The sequence below is a fragment of the Sinocyclocheilus grahami genome, unplaced genomic scaffold, assembly GCF_001515645.1.
Source record: "Sinocyclocheilus grahami isolate Dianchi unplaced genomic scaffold, SAMN03320097.WGS_v1.1 scaffold81.1, whole genome shotgun sequence".
Taxonomy (NCBI): Eukaryota; Metazoa; Chordata; class Actinopteri; order Cypriniformes; family Cyprinidae; genus Sinocyclocheilus; species Sinocyclocheilus grahami.
In genome coordinates, this window is record NW_015505260.1 from 1,118,878 (window position 1) to 1,138,272 (window position 19,395).

The following is a 19,395-nucleotide window of genomic DNA, read 5'->3' on the forward strand; positions in this document are numbered from 1 at the left end:
ACATTACAGATATACAGTAAACCAAAAGACTTTTATTTTAAGGTCAAATACAAGTTTGTATTACAACAGAAAGTAATTTCGTCCATCCCTCGGTTCATAAAAATCGTATTTTTCCAGAGGAAGTCTGAGGGGAATAGTATTTCACTGAAATAAACATGACAAAACACACTATTTCAAGTATAGTCATGATTTAAATGTCATATCTGTTAATATCAGACCAGTGTGATTATAAAATGACTATTACCTTTAACTCTGTCACAAGCATTTAAAGCCACCTAAGACCTCACACGAAAAGTGCAAGGATACTAGATAATGATGTGACAAGATATTCACACGAGACTGTTTGCAAAGAGCAAAACGCCGACGTAACACAACTAAAAGTTTATCAAGCTAGAAAATGTGACCATGTGTTAAAAGGATGAGTTAGTATTTCAAGCTTTGTTCATGAAAAGTCGTGACCGTGTAAGTTATCTTTTTGAACGTTCGAAAATACAAAAATGACTACATTTCATATTGAGTCGTTTCAGGTGGCAGAAGTTTGCTCCATTTTTTTTTTTTTCAAATGGTATAACATTTAATGTCATGGCTGCTGATTTGACCACAGTGTTCCTGTGACCTTTTCAACAAGCACATATTGTTGCAGTACAAAATCAAGCAGAGCAGCACGGCATCAGAAAGCTTCTTTACTGTCTGTATTTTATCTTGAACGTTCGAAAATACAAAAATGACTACATTTCATATTGAGTCATTTCAGGTGGCAGAAGTTTGCTCCATTTTTTTTTTTTCAAATGGTATAACATTTAATGTCATGGCTGCTGATTTGACCACAGTGTTCCTGTGACCTTTTCAACAAGCACATATTGTTGCAGTACAAAATCAAGCAGAGCAGCACGGCATCAGAAAGCTTCTTTACTGTCTGTATTTTATCTTTTAATGTTGTAGTCATCAGTTTATGTGACAATATAAGGCTTATTTTGTGCAGTATACATAGTGGTTTTTGGTGTCATGTTGTGTTATCCAGTGATACTTTCTCTGAACACATTTCTTCCACTGTTTTTTTCTTTTTCAGATGTATTCTTTTTTTTAATGTGGTACTCTATTGTTGTTTAAAAAAAACAAATCAGGCTTGCTAGAACTTTAACCAAAGGTTAACTTCAGTGACTCTTTTGTTAATGAATTACACAGTTTCCGTTTCACAAGTAACACGTAATACCTTTTGTTCAAGATGTGAATTAAAATGAGGAATGCGTTTGTGCATGTTTTAATGCTATATAACAGTCTGTTAGAATAAAATATACATTTTATACTCCTAAACAATTCTTAGCAGCTAGCATCAACCATTATTATCATAATTTTCATGTTTGGAAACACTTACATTTATACAGTGTTTAAGCATTTTGCAACTTCGCAAATATTGACATTTGTGTTAAGTGCATTAGACCAGAAAACCAGTAACTGATTGGGCATGTCATTGCAGGAGGTGTGTGATGGTGTGTGTTCCTGGTTTGGTTCAAGTGGTTTCTCTCACTCTCTGGACTCAAACTTCACACCTCTCGACTCTTATGTGCTTTTAGCTTTCCTCTACATATAAATAAATACTTCTCTTTGCTGCTTGATGTAGGGCTGGCATTGCAACCTGCAGCAGATAGCATTTGGTGAGTTATGGTTGGCTTTCCTCTTTATCTATATTTTTAATCTTTAATCTCCACATGATATATTTAGTAAAAAATCTAATAGTATTTTGTGTTGCATTGTTACAGATGCTTTATATGAGGATGTGGTATGTGTCTGACATGTGGAAGGTGTATTTTAATTTGGTGGTATTTTTAAGAAAATATTAATATAGCACCTTCACCCACGCTGACAACAATTTGAGGTTTAATATCATGATAATATGCTACAGCAGATAATGAACTCGCAGGAAATGTCACCTGTTGGGTGCTATTGATCTATTTATGTGCGTGTGACTTTTAAACAGTCCTGTTTGAGTAGGAATATTTTTTTTATCAGATTAAATAAATAGTACTGTATTTTCCACGTTGACACAAAATAATGTAGTAAATATGCAGATTTTATTATTATTTTTTTTTTTTTACAGGATATTCATGAATTAACTCAAATATTCTTGAGAAGTCACATAATAATGATTTTTTTTGTTAATATGCTGTTAGCCTAATGATAATGCTGTAATCAATTAATATAGTATTAGTCTTAAAGTAAAAAAAAAATTCTGAAAATGTAATAAAATAAAATCAATATCAAATAAAAAGAAATCAATGAAATGTGTTTAGATTCATATTAATGTACAATTGCACATGTCATTTTAAAAAACCCTACTTTTTTAAATAAAATTTTTAAAATATATAAAAATTTAATCCTAATTTATTTATTTTTTTCAATGCTCTGAATGCTTGAGGTGGCAATGTACGATCCGAGGGTATGCAAACTTTTCAACAAAATAATATGTATAAATTAAGTTGATATTTTCTCTTGTGGAATATATGTAACTGTCTTATGTCAGAATGCTTATGTGATTAAATTATTATAAAATGATTATATAATGGTTATAAAATGATTTTTATGCTCTTATTAAATATATATATATATATATATATATATATATGTACATCTTGCAGTTTGGGATCTCACTGTACGCCTTGGTGAAACTCATGTCGAAGATCCCATCTATATAGTTGATTTTAGAGAAGTGTGACAATTCATATTTAACTCCCTAAATCTACTTAATCTAAGATCTGAGATTAGATCAGATTAGATTAGACAGGTGCATCCTATGGGAAACGGTGAAATATGAAGAAAGGGTCGGAGCGCTCCAGAACTGAGCATTTATGGCTCCCGGAGGAGAACCAGACAGTAAATGAGTGAAGTAATCTTGTTTTCTCTTTTTCTTCATTCGTCTTGCTTTTATGTTCTCCACTGTGGTTTTGTTCATAACAAAGATATTGATCCAGACCGTGACCCTGCACGTGCACTCTTACTAATTGCTAATGGTCACGGTGACCCCATTCTTGAAGCTAAAATTACCCCAGCTACATGTGCAGTGTAACGAATGGAAAAAACAACAAAATCTCTGCACAACACCTCTGAGAGGTCACCCAAGAGATGTTGATTTAGGAAAATGTAACACTTGAAAAAAAGGCACTTGTGAGTCATAAAGCAAGCTAAAGGCTTTGTCAACACCACAAAACTGAGGTTTTCACCAAAATAGTCTGTACACATAGGCAACGGTAACGGAATATAGAGTATTTTAGTGCTTCCTGTTTATTTGGCCTTGTGGAGTCTTTGCATTTACTTTTTTGGGCAGTTGCGAAAAAAGTGACGTCAGAGTAAAAGGAAGAGACTATTTGTCAAACAGGCACAGCGCCTTGCGCAAGTCCTTTAAATGTGACAACTCGGATGGTTTCTTGACTTCAACAGCGAGAGACAGACCAGAGACAGTCTCAAAAATTGTTTTATAATCCATACTGCAGCAATATGAAGAACTCTGTGTGAATGGAGAAGCCAGTTATGCTGTTGTGAGGTATTTAAAAAGTTCATTTATTATATAATAACTGGTGTAAATGACGCTTTGACATATTGAGTACTCATATACTGTATGTATGCTGTGTATCAAGCTACTATCTGAGATATTGTACAGTAGGTCTTTATTTTTTGCTTTAAGTAATCATTGATGTCTATATAAATCCCAAAAAAAGCATTTCACAAGTGTAAATCCTGATCTGTGACACGAAAGGCAACAAATATTTAAAGCTATAAACTAATTTCATGTTTTTAAAAAGATAGTTCACCCAAAAATGTATATTCTGTCATCATTTACTCACCCTCACGCCCTTCTTTCTTCTGTGGAACACAAAAGAAGATATTTCGAAGAATGTTAGGGCCCAGACAATATTGGACCGTAATGACTTTCAATATATGAAAAAAAAAAAAATCACACGGAGACATTTTTAATTTTGGGGTGAACTTACCCTTGAAGCTCTCTACAAAAAGAAATTGTGTACCTAATGTAACAAATTATTAGTGATAACTACGGAGAAAGAGGTTTTTGCTGCCAAACAATGTAGTTACAACATTCACCAGCAGGGAATATCAGAGCTATGCTAACAAGCCAAAACTTCATCTCATGGCATAAACCGTGAAATGTGTCATTTATGCACTACTAGCCTCAACAAACAGAACTAGTAAAATAATTGATATTTTAGACTCACACCAGTATTTTCCTGTTGAGCCAGTTGTCGGGATGCTAAAAAAAATTGTAATGTTTTGATAGCACCACAGTGTTTACACCTTTCTGAGGAATCAGCCTAAGCTGCGAAAGGAGAAAGTATGGTAGCTAGCTGCAGGGCTGAATGGCTTTGTATTTATCAGATTGTGTGTAGTTTAATAAGTGCAAGATGCTATAAGGAGGTGCTCAGGCAGATGTGCATTAGCTAATGTTGCCTGAACGCAGCTGGGTTGGGCAGAGCTAATAGACAGACCATAACACTGACATCATCAAGAGAGTGGGGGAAGCTGGGCTGAAAGAGAGAGAGGGAATGAAGAAGAGAGGGAGGGATTAAGCAAGCCACAGTAAGGGACAGAGCAACTGTCAGAAAGCATAGAGACAGAGAGGACGCAGGGCTAGACTCAGTCCGCACAGAACCTTGTGGATTTCTCCTTTGCTTCCTCTGCATTTTTCCTTTTCCCTTTCCCTAGCCATCCCCCCTTCCCCTCCCTCTTCCCCCCACTGTCCTCTCTGCTCTGGACCGCTCATCCGGGCATGCTACTTAAGCCAAAATATGGCCGCTTCCGGAACGACTCTGTGACCTCCTCCGACGACCTGATGCAGAGCCTAGCCATGAGCGGGAAGGTGGTGGCCACGCCGGTGGCCTCCTCGTCCACGCCTGGCTTGGAGCTGCCACCCCTGGAGACTGCTGCCCTTCCTCCGCCTTCGGCCCAGGTGCTGGCTGACTCACCCGGGCTGGACGGCGAGCAGGACAGCACCACCACTTTCTGCATGCTCATTCCTAAGATGCCCCATTGGAAGTTCTCCAATTCATTGCTCAGTCGTAGCCCGTCCAATAGCAGCTCCAGCTCCAATTCCAGCAAGGATTCCGGCAGGGTGCCCCCGACCAATAGTTCTCCTGCTGCGGCTTCAGGGGGGGCGGTTGCCGCCAGTGGTCCCGTGGCTAGTCTCGCAGCTGTGTTCAACTTCTGTGACCCTGTTTGTGTGGGCCCATGTTCCCTACAGGCCGCCAGGAGGCAGAGGGCCAGTCCAAGAGAGTCCAGCACAGGGGCCACTGAGGGGAGTCCAGGGAGCTCTGGGAGCTTCAGGACCGGGATGAACCGGAGGACCAGGGTGGAGGGAATGTGGCTGGGAGATAACTTCACCCAGAAGGGCAGCTTCATCAACAAGCCCTCGCAGGGGTGGTTGCACCCAGACAAAAAGATCAGCAGCACGGGGGCTTCGTACATCGTCAGGGTGAGTCACCTACTTATCATCTTGAAATCTCACGAGCTTTCCGCCTAATGTTGTTTTGCAGCTCTGCAGCAGTGTCAACTCTGTAGCATTATCAATAGTCATTCGTTTACGTTCACTGCACCATCTTATGCAGCTCTGAAGAAGCGGAGAGCTATATGACTTGATATCCCCTTGCAGCTTACTGTATAAACAACTGCAACATCTTGTTCTTTCAGAAGCTGAGTTCAGGCAAAACTGCGTATGATATGAGAACAATGGGGCTCTATTCTCTGCAGTGTATTGGTTATGTCAGGGTGCAATTGCTTGAGGAGAAAGGAGGAATCTATAATTTAATCCAGATATATTGCTTAGTGTGGTACAGCGACTGCATCAGAGCAGGGGGCAGGCGTGGGTATACAAACTGCAGATGTAAACAACTAAACTAGAATTGAAGGGAGGCGGAGGGGTGTCTTACTGTTTATGACTGAAGATGAGTGATGGCTGTTCATAAAATTTATATTTGATCCCAAGATGGACATTTGTGCAATTCCTGAATTTTCCCTTCAATACAGATCCTTATTTGCATGTGTTTTCGCTTAGGAATAATAATGAAATTGCAATTAAAGTTAAGGCAGAATGTTCAATATGACCTTTTTTTAGCTCATGTTGAATATAAAAACATTCAAAACATATTCACAATATGCTTGATTCTTTGTTTACTTTTGCTAGAAATGTCTGTAATAACATTTTGACAATAGGCTAACCAACTACTAAAAGCTAACTACTCTTGCAGTTTGGTAGATGTTGTGGTTATAAGCCAGTATCTTCTGCTCTGGGCTGCATCTTGGTGAATCAAGGGTTACAAATGTTGGCAGACTATTTGACGTCAATAACAGCGATCCTCCCTCAACCCAGTTTCTCACCCCTCCACCCTGCACTTGTAACCACACGACCCTCTCTCCAACAGCCCAGACTAGGCCTGTGCACTCCTTAATTGCATTACACTGGCACCATTCATTCGTTTATTCAATTACATTTAATCACAGTCATTTGTATCACATGTGTTGCAGAGGAAACAGGCATGGAGGGGGGGCTGTTAGGCAAATAACGCTGTGGCACGTTGGTACACCACAAACAAAAATATTTTAGATTACACTCTTAAAAATAAAGGTGCTTCACGATGCCATAGAAGAACCTTTTTGTCTAAATGGTTCCATAAAGAACCTTTAACATCTGAAGAAGCTTTCTGTTTCACAAAAGGTTCTTTGGGGCGAAAGAAGGTTCTTCAGATTATAAAAAGGTAAGAAAGAGATGGTTCTTTAAAGAACCTTTGACTGAATGGTTCTTTGTGGAACCAAAAATGGTTCTTCTATGGCATCGCTTGAAGAACCTTTTGAAGCACCTTTATTTTTAAGAGTGCAGGCCTGCATTTTCTTCTATTGTTCATCTTACTGTGGCGATGAAATGCTAGCGGCTAGATACGTAAAAGCATTCAAAGTCTTTTTTAAAAATACCAATCTGTATTTACATTGGTGAATAAGTTGGTTCTTCAAGATTAGACTAAATCGAGTCATTCCTAGATGAGAACAAAATAACTTTCTAAGAACAGAAGACTACAAGAAACAGACATTTAAAGGCAGCCCCCACAGATTTAGTAAGTTTCTCCTTTTATATAACCTCACTGGTCATTTCCTCCAGTGCAAACATTTCATGTGCCTTCCCTGTCTTAGGAGTGAACAAGTGATAAACATCATTCAGTGATGTCACATGTTGTAGTGGTGGATGGTGTATTATTGTGATATTTATTTATTTTTTGCTATGAGGAGAGTCAGTGAAGTCTTTGAGAATTTCTTCAAGATTAGACTAAATCGAGTCATTCCTAGATGAGAACAAAATAACTTTCTAAGAACAGAAGACTACAAGAAACAGACATTTAAAGGCAGCCCCCACAGATTTTGTAAGTTTCTCCTTTTATATAACCTCACTGGTCATTTCCTCCAGTGCAAACATTTCATGTGCCTTCCCTGTCTTAGAGTGAACAAGTGATAAACATCATTCAGTGATGTCACATGTTGACACAGTGGTGGATGGTGTATTATTGTGATATTTATTTATTTTTTGCTATGAGGAGAGTCAGTGAAGTCTTTGAGAAGAAGAGGAAGCAGGAGAGTTTCAGTAAAATATAAAAGGAAGAAGTCTAATCACACTGATTGAAGACTTCCCGCTGCCGGCTAATCTAGTTGAGATGTCTGCAATGGCTCGCTTGGAAAGAAATGGGCTGGTGTTAAGATATACTCTGGAAAAATAATAATAAAATAAACTAACTAAAGGGACAACACACCCAATGTTATGTTATGTTATGTTACATTGTGTTGTTATGTTATGTTATTTTGGACCCCATTGACTTTTATTGTATAAACAAGCAGTTCTTTTTTGTTTAAACAAATATCTTGTGTGTGTATTCCAGAGAAGTAAGAAGGAAGGTTTAGAACAACATAAGAGTCAGTAAATGAGGAAATTTTCATTTTGGGGTGTACTGTCCCTTTAAGACAAAAGGAGTGAGTGCAGAAAACGTTAATGTAGTGTTACAGCGACTGATCTATATTCATACAGAACAGTTTCAAATTCATAATCAGTTCTTGGGACTTCCTCAAAGCTCTCTTATATTTGTTGAAGAAGAAAACACAGAGGATGTTGATTTCAGGAACAAAAACGGCAAGAACTAGTGTCTTAAAGTTTTAGTTCACTCAGTAGTTCAAAATGAGTTCATTTACTCACCTTCATGTCGTTCCAAACCTGTATGTATTTATTCTGTGGAACATACTCTGGAAGTCAATGGGCTCCAGTGCTGTTTGGTTGCCAGTGTTTTTCAAAAATGTATTTTTTTGTGTTCCACCGAAGAAAGAAAGTCATACAGGTTCATTACCGCAGGAAGTAGGGGTGCTGCAGTTCCCCCTGGAGTGTAGCCAACGAAAGGGGGTGCTGGGGGTGCGGTGTTAAAAATAAATGAATTAACAATATGTAATACAAAATAAATAATATAAATTTTATTAATTAGTATATTCATTAACATTCATTGAAAAAAGTAGCCTAAGCCTACAATTACAAGAAGCAACGGTTAAATATGAGTTAAAGGGGTCATATGATGCGATTTCAATTTTTCCTTTCTCTGTGGAGTGGTACAAGCTCTTGGTGCATAAAGAAGATCTGTAAAGTTGCAAAGACTAAAGTCTCAAATCCAAAGAGAGATTCTTTATAAAAGTTCAGAGTCAGCCACACCTACCTAAAATGGCTCGTTCTAACACGCCCCCACATATCTACCTCACTATGTGGGAAGATTTGCTTAACGCCGCCCAATTGTTCACGAAAAGAAAGAAGGCGTAACTTTTATTCTCTCTGTAGTATTGTTGACGCTGCAGCCATGTCGTGAAGGCGCTGTGGGCTTCGTTGTGAAAGCAAAACTATTTTGTTTGGTCTTCCAAAAGAGGACGATATCCGCTTCGTCATGCCTAAAGCTGATCTGTGCTGGTCGCTGAGGAAATACATCAACTTTCACCGTGGACGAAGCGGAGTTCAGCCCGGGGTCGTCACATGTGGTTGCCATTCGTCGCATCTGCCGGGCGCGCCGTTCTCGACCCCGCCGCCTCAGCTCACTCTAGCCTGGCCTCAGCGCACGCTAAGCCAGGGCTTCGGCTCATGCTAGCCCGGCCTCAGCTCACGCTAAGCCGGGGCTTCCCCTCACGCTAGGCCGCTGTGTTTTCCGTTTGTGAAAGCGAAACTACTTTGTTTGATCTTCCAAAAGAGGACACGACTACAAATCAGTGGATAAGTTGTATTTACAACACTGTTCCAGAACACTTCAACCCAAATATCCAGATATGTGCAGCACATTTTATGGAGGACTGTTTACTGATCCTGGGAGAGTAACGTTACTGTTTTTTCTGATTGATCATTCATGAGACATTCGTTTGTATGAAGTTGTTCTGATTTTTTTCAACATGCATTCAAATATTCATGTTTATTTCGTGCTGCAAATATTAAAGAAGAAAATATAATTGATTCATATGCAGCTTGAACTGAGGCAAATTCTCACTACAAATTAAAGAGCGTACACATTTTTTGCATATGGGCCCGGGGGCTGACTTGCTACGCCACTGAATAAGACTGATGTACCCGCATTGTAACACAAATAAATGTAAGGTTTTTGTATTTTCCCCTAACTTTAAATGCATGCTTATGGCTCATTATTATTAATCGAAAAAAACAACAACAAAAAAACATTAAATTTTGAACTTTTATTAACAACATAAATAAGGATATGTTTTACTCGCGTTTAACACAAATAAATAGCCTATGGATTTCCCCTCAGGCTACCTTAAAATGTTCGTAGTTTGTGGTTTATTATCTTATTAATTAAAACACATCAGCCATAAAATAGTACAATGGCAAATTCGCATATATTAAACATCTACCTTGCATTGACAAAATGAATAAGATGGATATAGCCGTTGTAACCCAAATAAATAAGGTATTTTCCCTTATTTAAAACGAATGCTTAATTTGTGGTTCATTGTTATTTTTTTTATGAAAACCCAGCAACAAAGACACTCACTTATAGGCTATTAAACGAATAAATGAAAGTTTTATTAACAAAAGTTGTGCTTTGGATTCGCCATCATATAGTGTCAGTCTTTCCGCATCACCCCCCAGAATTGTCATTTTTAGGTGAACTATTCCTTTAAGTTAGTGCTTTACTCCAATTTATGTTTCTAACTGTAATGACTAGGGTAACCACTTTGACTCAACTGTATGCCACATGATCTGTGCTTTGGGTCGAGGTGGGTGTAAGCCTCCGAAATCCTTTACCAAGCCTAAAACAACAAAAATGATCTGGGATTATCCTCTGTAAGCATCCGTAACCACAAACACCGTTATTCAGACATATGTCGCACTGTCAGTGTGGGGGTGGGCATCTTGCGCAATGTTCCTGCGACCCTTTTGAATGCATTAGTGAGTGACTAACTGCTAAATGGATATTCCCCCACACCTTCGTCAGAGCACTTTCCACATCCCAGAAGGGCCAGACTGCAGTAATACCGTTTACCCAGTCCACCCCCACCAGCCATGATGCGGTTATTGCCGTCAATCTCCTCACACTTTGCAGTAATTACCTTCCCCAGCACAGCTATTATGCTGTCTTTTTCAGAATTGCTGAGAACAAGCTGTCTTGCTGAAATTAAACACTTAGTATTTATCTGTAATTATGCGCCATTACGCTAAAGGTGCGTGTGCAACACTGGATGCACCCTGCTGCCATGAATGTGCTTAAACTATCCTTGTGTGTGTGTGTGTGTGTGTGTGTGTGTGTGAGAGACAATTGTTGCTTTTGTTTTCAGCAACTAAATCATGGACTCTGGCTCTAGCCAACAGGAATTAGATTCATATTTCCATGAATCAATGATGACCTCTGGAGAATTAAAACTAATTATTCTTTTCTTTTTTTTTTGCAGTATATGGGCTGCATTGAGGTTCTAAAATCAATGAGATCTTTGGACTTCAGCACTAGGACACAAGTCACAAGGTAAAAGTGTTTTTTGTTTGGATTGCACTAAACCTAGATAAGTTTTAAGAACAATATTTTTTAGTAGTTTCTTAGTTGTACACAAATACCCCTGCACACCCCCCAAAATGATGTTATTATTTTGGTTCACTCTGCTTATTGTTTTTTTTATTTTTTATTTTTTATTCTTTAGATTTGTGTTAGAGTGTAGAGTTGTGTTAGACAATGTGTTTATTGTGATTTATCACCTCTTTTTGTTTTGATTTGTTTTGCTTTGCTTTTTGTTTTTGATTTTTGATTTTTGCTTTGCTGAGCTGAATTAATTTCCTTGATTTTTATTTTATTTTATTTTATTATTCTTTTTTTTAGTATTTTTTAGTATTTTCTTTTTGTTTATTTTACAATTTTCAAACTTTTTATTTTAGAATTTTCTAACTATTATAACTCGCAATTTTATTTTATTTTATTATTTTATTTGATGTTGCTCTGTTTATTTCATATGTATTTGTTTAATTATTTTCTTTGCTTTGTTTATTTTAGCGTTTTCTAATTTTTTTTAAATCACAAAATATCTCAGCTTCCATGTTTGTAATTTTTTGTTTAGTTTTGTTTTGTTTTTGAGAATGATTTTGAATGTTTTCTGTTTATAAATTGACGAATGAACACTATGCTGTTTTTGAGTGATATACTTTCCACAGAAGCAATAGATTATCATTTTGCAGCTAATTTTTGGTGTACAAAATCATGTTTGCATGTATGTAAGTGTGCATTCATATGTCAGCAAGCTTGCATTAGTTCTTATGTATATATTTATTTATGTGTGTAGGAGCATGTGCATTCTTGTAGGGGGCAGTGGGGTGGAGCTCCAGATTCCCAAGGGCAACAGCGGAGTCCGTCTCCCTGCCCTTGCTCATCGATCAGTAGTAACCCAAACCCCACGGCCCACGATGGGCTTAAAGTGGAGATAGCACAGGCGAGATGGAGACAGAGTGATACAGCCATGTATTATTAACCGCTCCCACTAATGACTGAGGAGACCCACTGGGGCCCAAGATGATGCAGACTGCATGGGGTGGAGTTAGAGTTGATAAACATGGAGGACTGGAGAAGAGTGATTGTTTTGAGTAGAGAACTTTTCAGTCTGTTATGACATTATAATGGTTTTAATGGGAATGCTTGGAACAGGCTGCATATTTAGCCAGAATCTATTTTGCAGCAGAAAAGGATGGCTTGTAAATCAGCTGATTTGCGGCGCTCCGGGGAAAGAGGGAGTGTGGGTGAGCTCTCTCATTTGTCATTGTCATGTAGTGTGGCCAGTGAGCTATTTTTTTATAAGATCCAAGAAGCAAAACACACACAGGCGCATAATCTTGCAACAAAAACACCCAAATGCAAATTATTAAAATAACACTTTGAACTGCAAATCTTTCCCTGAAAAGTCCTTGGCACTTTTTAAATATTAATGGGTTATTTGATAGTACGCTGGTGTTTCGAAGTCACTCAGTTTGCTGTTGACCTCACAACCCATGTGCCCCTGTGCCCCTGTGCCAAACGCTCCATGGCCATTGATATGGTTTCACAAATGACACAGTTTTGATTAGATGTGTTTAGGTGTCCATCACTATTACCCAGGTTTAGGGGTTTTCAAAAGTGTTTTCAACAATTTTAGAATTAGTTTTTTGTTTTGCTTTGTTTATTTATTGTTTTGCCTTTTGGTTTGTTTCTTTGTGTTTTGTGTTGTTTTGGTTTTATTTTGTTTTGTTTGGTTTGCTTTGTTGCAGTCTTTGCTCTGTTTAATTTACATACATGTATGTATTTGTTTGTTTAATTATTTATTGCATTTTGGTTGGTTTTGCCTTTTTTTTCTTTGCTTTGTTTCTTTGTTTTTTATTATTATTATCTGTTTATTATTTTATGCACTTAAAATACACTGAGTCCCTCTTTATTGACCTGGTTTGAATAAGCATTATTCTTAGACTCACACTCATTCATTTTCAAAATGTGGTCACACTGATACACATGGGAAATTGTTTATTATAGGTTTTCCAGATATGTGAGATTGCGATATCTGGTAATACCACTCTAATAGTTCTCTTTATCTTTGTAAATGTGTGTGTGAACACAGGGAGTCCATCAACAGGTTGTGTGAAGTTATACCCGGAGGAAAACCTGCCTGGAAGAAGAAAGTAAGAGAGAAAATGGTCATTGTCTTGTCATTTTTCTTATTATTAAGCCTAAATCATGAAAATGTAGTGACATTCAAATGTTTGTTTTGCTGTCCATTTTAGGCCACCAATAAAAACCTCCAGTCTATCATGGGGAAGAGTAACCTGCGTTTTGCTGGAATGAGCATTGGTGTCAACATCTCCATTGACGGCTTGAGTCTACTCATCCCCACAACACGACAGGTTGGCCTCCAAATCACATCAGAACAAACAACTTTTCTCACTTGTGTAGCTTTGGAAAGTTTGATTCATTTTAATGATTTAGTTGGTTTGGATGAATAGATTCAGATTTGCTCATAAATGATTCACTGAATCAAGTTCCTCTGCAGCACTGAAGTAAAGAGTTCTATGTTTTGACTAAGCTGCTTAAAGGGGTCATGTGATGTTGCTAAAAAGAACATTATTTTGTGTATTTGGTGTAATGAAATGTATTTATGCGGTTTAAGGTTAAAAAAACACATTATTTTCAACATACTGTACGTTATTGTTTCTCTTCTATGCCCTGCTTTTCTGAAACGCGTAGATTTTTACAAAGCTCATCGGTCTGAAAAGCGAGGTGTTTCTCTGATTGGCAAGCTATCCAGTGCGGTGTGATTGGCTGAATACCTCAAGCGCGTGACGTAAATGTTACGCCCCTTACCATATTGTGACCACGGTGCGACGAGACAAAACCAATAAAACCCATTATAAATGAGGCATTTGTTGCATCCAATGGGGACATAATTACAGATTATAATACTGTCTTTTCAGTATAAAAGTTTACGCGCCGTGTAAACATAAAAACATGTCTGCATTTGTGGTCGGAGAAATGACAAACAACAAGCGCTACTCTACACTGCTCAAAACTCACGTTTGATTCATCAGTGGCAAATTCTTTAAATATGAAAACATACTTACAGACTGTGAGTCAGAACAGCCGCATTGTAGTCTACTCTTTCAGGTTCAGGAAACAGTCCTCCATAAAATGTGCTGCACACATCTGAATATTTGGGTTGAACTGTTCTGGAACAGTGTTGTAAATACAGCTTAACCACTGATTTCTAGTCGTGTCCTCTTTTGGAAGGCCAAACAAATTATTTTCGCTTTCGCAACGAAACGCACAGCGTATTCACGAGATGGCGGTGGTGGCAGCAACAATAAAGTTACGCCTTCTTTCTTTGCGTGAACATTTGGGCGGTGTTATGCAAATCTTCCCACATCGTGACGTAGACATGTGGGGGCGTGTTTAAACGAGGCGTTTTAGGAGGACGTGGACAAGTCTTAACTTTTATAAAGAATATCTCTTTGGGTTTGAGACTTTAGTCTTTGCAACTTTAGGGATCTTATCTATTCACGAACAGCTTGTAACACTTCAAAGAGAAAGAAAAACTTGAAATCACATCATATGACCCCTTTAAATTTAGTTATACATTTGTCGGTTAAGTCTGACTAATTGAGTTAATTCATCAAAACCCTAACTGCTTTTGTGCCAGAAAATTAGGGCTCGGATTAAATTATTAAATATATTATTGGATAGTTATTTATTTTAAAAGATATTGCCCCTTTAAGTAGCTTCAGAACTCTTGTAGTTCCTTGACAGATAATAATTTTTTATAAGTGCTGAATATAGATTTGAATTGAAACACCACATCTTCTCACTCTCATCTCTTTGCGTAGGCGATTGCCCATCACCCCATGCAGTCCATATCTTTCGCCTCTGGTGGAGACTCGGTGAGGCCTCTTCTGCATGTTTAATGCCTCTTCTTTCTGCTCTTACCATTTTCCTCTCCATTAACAAATGCCACCTGATTCTCACTCTGATTTCATCTTGTGTTGCAGGATACACCAGACTACGTCGCTTATGTAGCCAAAGACCCTGTCAATCAAAGAGGTATTTTTATATTAATTATTAGATTAATTTTTAAATACATTTTATTTGTACGCGTATTTATTTTTAGATTTATATATACATTTGAAAAATATTTTATTCATTTTATATTTGATTGTGCATGCATATTATGCAAAGAATCCTATTTCAATTAGATTTTCTGTCTTGTTTGTGTTACATATTATTTTGGCTAGATTTCTCACATGTGAACAATGTTACCTTTTTCTTGTCCCTCTAGCATGTCACATCCTGGAGTGCTGTGACGGTCTCGCCCAGAATGTGATCAGTACCATCGGCCAGGCCTTCGAACTGCAGTTCAAACAGTACCTACACAGCCCGCCCAAAGCCATTCCCACCATGGATAGGTGAGATTCACATAATTTCGCATAAACCATATTGTCTGTTTGGGCTTCTGAATGCATCACAACATGAAAATGATGGTAGTTCCTAGTTTCACCTGCAGGTAATGTTGAGCTTCAGGTCTGAGCAGCTTTCGCAAGGTTGAAACAGGATACACACAGCTCGTGTTTCATATAGCCATCCTGTTTTGATTCCAGGCCGTTATTTAAAGCTAAATTCATTTAAGGGGCTCTCAGAAACCACACGACTGCTCAGTGTCACATCAGTAATGAATAATTTCTTTCATTTTGGTCTGTTTCAAATCATAGTTGTTGCATGTGCTTTCTTGTCTTTAATATAAACTGTGTTCTAAAACACAGTGGGCTGCCTTGTAGTCTACTTCCCTATATAGGCAGCATCCTAACCAAAATAGAAGTAATGTGACTCATGTGAACCGCTCTACTAAGGCAAGAGTTCTGTGTGCTGTTAGCATGTTGCTAAGCTAACAATATCAAAATCTAAAGGTGCGGTCACATTAGTGAAATTTCACAGACAAAAAAAATTCTATTGTCAACAGTGTAGCAATGTATATAGCACATCTCACACAAAAGTCACTTTCAAACTAAGCAGCTTTCTGTTGGTTAATTTGGTGAATTTGCGTGACCAACTTGAACCCGTGGGGAAATCATTCACCCTCACACGAAATTCCGAATTGCTATTAAAATGACTGGATTTTGCTCACTCAGAACAACGGCAGATGTCACCTGCAGCTTTATAATCATTAAACATATTGTCAATCTTTAAGTAGCTACTACTAGATGAACTGTTTTCTGTTACCGTATTAAAATATATTTATGATTTATATATTCATATTAAATTATATTAACTTTTTCACTGATCACTAAGATGCTAAATAGCTTTATTTAATGGTTAGGACCATACGAACAGAGGAGTCAGCATGGGGTGATGACGAGGAATCATCTGAGCACGATTACTACAACAGCATACCAGGAAAGGAGCCTCCTGTGGGGGGAGTGGTGGACTCTAGGCTCAGGCCTCCTGCGGGCCTACTGGGTCACGTCCATACGCAACCACAGAGCAAAACCACTCAGGTAAACTTTATTATGTAGACTTTATTATAGATGTCTGTGGATTTTTATTGCTGCCTTTATGTGTGTCATGAACAGCATAAAGTGGTTTGTGGAGAGAATTCACTAAGGCTGGTCTTAATAAACTTCTTTAGTTTTGAATAAACTAAGAGTGGTGTTAGCATAACGCTTATTGCTTCAGGCAAATAGCAAATATCTAACTATCTATCATCATCTTTATATATTTATATATACAAGTGTGCTGTACTCATGCCTGGAACAAAGCGTGATCTCAGACCTCTGCTTATATTTTTCAGATGGGGTCACCGGCCAAAAGAGATGCAGGCAGCCTCCCTGCCACCCACTTGTGTTATGAAGTGCACTGGGACAGCTCAAGTGAGACGCCTGGTGGTTAATCATCAGCATTATGTTACTCGTCTGATGTTTTGGTGCTTTGAAGTGATTTTTGAGCCTTTGACAGGGTCTGATATTCCAGATGTTTTGGTTCCCCAAAGAATCTTTCAGTGAACAGTCCTTAAAAGAAGCATTTTTTTTCTTTGTGCGAGGATCATTTTAATAATCTGAAGAACCTTTATCCACTTAAAGAAACTTTTTTTGCATCAGAAAGGTTCTATAGATGTTAAAGGTTCTCCATGGAAACATTAATACTAATAAAGAACCTTTATTTTGAAGTTTAGTTATCTGTTTATTTTTCTTTGGCCACTTTTGTAGGTTTGACTTCCGATGGTTACCTGCGAGCAGATGGTCATCCTCCAGGTAGCCGCGATTACGAGGAACACCTGTACGTAAACACCCAGAATCTGGACAACATGGAGACCTCAGCGGATGCCCGTGGAGGACGTAGACCCGAGAGTCCAAAGAAAGACATTTTTGATATGAGTGAGTCCACAACAAATGACTGTTTTATCAGAATATATATGTTTGATTAATGTGTTCAAGTCATTTCATCCTACAAATCCTAATGTTTTTAACCTCACAGGACCGTTTGAGGACGCCCTGCGTCTACACGAGGCCAGTGGAGTTTGTGTATTGGAGGACAAGTGGCCGAGTCCCCCACGGCGCCGGGCCCCCGTGGCGCCCACAGAGGACCAGCTGCAGCGGGAGATGTGGTATCACGGCCGCATGAGCCGCAGGGACGCAGAGAATCTGCTGGGCCGAGATGGAGATTTTCTGGTGCGGGACAGCGCCACTAACCCGGGCCAGTATGTGCTGACTGGGATGCAGTGTGGGCTTCCCAAACATCTGCTGTTGGTAGATCCTGAAGGAGTGGTGAGTGGTGCTTCAAGCTCAGTTTTCATACTGTAGATTTTGATGAGGAGCTAGTTCGATGTCAGAGTTGGGATTCCAGGGCTGTTTCCCAACTCACAATATAATCAATGAAACCCCAAAGTTCTCTTCAAAAGGAGGATCAGGGGTATGGTGTAAAGGTATGTGGAATCAAAGTATTTTTTGCAACTGGTATGAAAGCAATCCAGCCTGATTCGCAAGTTAATGACTATTAATGAGTGCTTGACTGTCATAATTCTGTTGGTGATGATAATAATAATATTAATAAATGTTAATATTTATTTAGCAATTATATCATTTTAGAAAAAAATAACAAAATAAAAAATAACAAAATTATGACAGATGAAAATGCTGAAGATAAGAGTGAAAAATAAAAAAAGGAATTTTTATTATTATTGCTAAAAATATTTTTATTTGAATAGCACATACATAATACAGCAATAAGGTCAGTGAAAATAAAGTTTAAATAATATAATATTTAAAAAAAAATGATAAAACTTGATGAATGAACAGATACATGTGCTAAAAATGAAAGTGAACATTTAAAAAATAATTTAAAACAAAAGAAAATAAGAGACAATTCTAAAAAAATGTATTATTATTATGAAAAAGTTGAGTTCGCAGAGCCAAATAACTTTGAACCATCAAACCAATTATGAAAACACCCTTAAAACACAAGAATTCACATTTTACTTATATGATCTTTGTTTTTCATTTTCATTTCATTAGGTTCGGACTAAAGACATGCTTTTCGAGAGCATCAGCCACCTGATCAACTACCACCTGACAAACAAGCTGCCGATTGTTGCAGCAGAGAGCGAGTTACACCTCCAGCAGGTGGTCTGCAGAAAGAACTGACCTCCATTTGAAGCCCATATAGAGTGCATGGTAAGAGGTTTGCGGCATGTTTCTACAGATTATCAAAGCTTTTTGGTTGGGTGATTTATAGTATTGTGTTTTATTTTTTAGGGTGCATAGCAGTCACCTGTGCCGCCAATCTAGAGGCCCCACACTATTGCCTTAAACAGATTCTGAGCTTCCACTGGGACTTGTGGGATATCGCTGTTCCTTCAGCACTGACCACAAACAGCTTTCAGCATGTCTTGCTCAATCAACTCCTTTTTCAACAGAGAAGACCCTAACTGAGAGTTTGGCATTGGGAAATAAAGTGCTTGTGAACACTTTTTCCCAGCAGACTGTTCAGAAATGTGAACTTATGTGAAACACATGAGACAAACCGTCTGATTCCTTTACATCCATACGAGCGCTCGTCGTCAGTGAGCTGTTGTTCCTAAATGTGATGTATTGAGTAACCGTGGCTCTGATCTTCTCTGATGGTCACCTCTGAGACTTTGGACATCATCGTGTTGTGCATATCAGCGGTTTGCTCTCAGGATGCAGTATTTGTTAAGGACGTTATATAAAGCTCATAAGCTCAGTCGCACTAATGCAGTCGTGTCAAATGCACATGTTTAATTTATGAACTCAGGACCAAATGTTTGGGTCGTTCTCATGTGATATTGCCCTTTTTTAAACTTAGTGGCCGGGCC

The 19,395-nt window shown here is 38.2% G+C and overlaps 1 protein-coding gene across 3 annotated transcripts; it reads left to right on the forward strand.

Moving 5' to 3' along the window:
- Positions 1-422: 422 nt before the first annotated feature.
- Positions 423-19,377, forward strand: LOC107586398 (SHC-transforming protein 2-like). 3 transcript variants are annotated; one of them, XM_016273741.1, is made up of 16 exons: positions 423-462; positions 1,622-1,655; positions 3,436-3,538; positions 4,714-5,479; positions 10,969-11,039; positions 13,144-13,204; positions 13,307-13,426; positions 14,900-14,953; positions 15,062-15,113; positions 15,349-15,475; positions 16,384-16,561; positions 16,855-16,933; positions 17,270-17,437; positions 17,538-17,827; positions 18,575-18,733; positions 18,815-19,377. In XM_016273741.1, the coding sequence occupies exons 4-15, from the start codon at positions 4,778-4,780 to the stop codon at positions 18,701-18,703; spliced, it is 2,031 nt and encodes a 676-aa protein (XP_016129227.1). In that variant the 5' UTR covers positions 423-462; positions 1,622-1,655; positions 3,436-3,538; positions 4,714-4,777; the 3' UTR covers positions 18,704-18,733; positions 18,815-19,377. The 3 variants fall into 3 exon arrangements, with proteins under 3 accessions (XP_016129227.1, XP_016129228.1, XP_016129229.1); XM_016273742.1 differs by lacking the exons at positions 423-462; positions 1,622-1,655 and having other exon boundaries at positions 3,367-3,538; positions 18,575-18,740; XM_016273743.1 differs by lacking the exons at positions 423-462; positions 1,622-1,655 and having other exon boundaries at positions 3,373-3,538; positions 5,249-5,479.
- Positions 19,378-19,395: the final 18 nt, after the last annotated feature.

Coding starts and splice junctions, on each gene's coding strand:
- LOC107586398 (XM_016273741.1), top strand. CDS start 4,778: ATGCTACTTAAGCCAAAATATGGCCGCTTCCGGAACGACTCTGTGACC. Junction 11,040..13,143: donor ACTAGGACACAAGTCACAAG/GTAAAAGTGTTT, acceptor GTGTGAACACAG/GGAGTCCATCAACAGGTTGT. Junction 15,476..16,383: donor GCCATTCCCACCATGGATAG/GTGAGATTCACA, acceptor TTTAATGGTTAG/GACCATACGAACAGAGGAGT.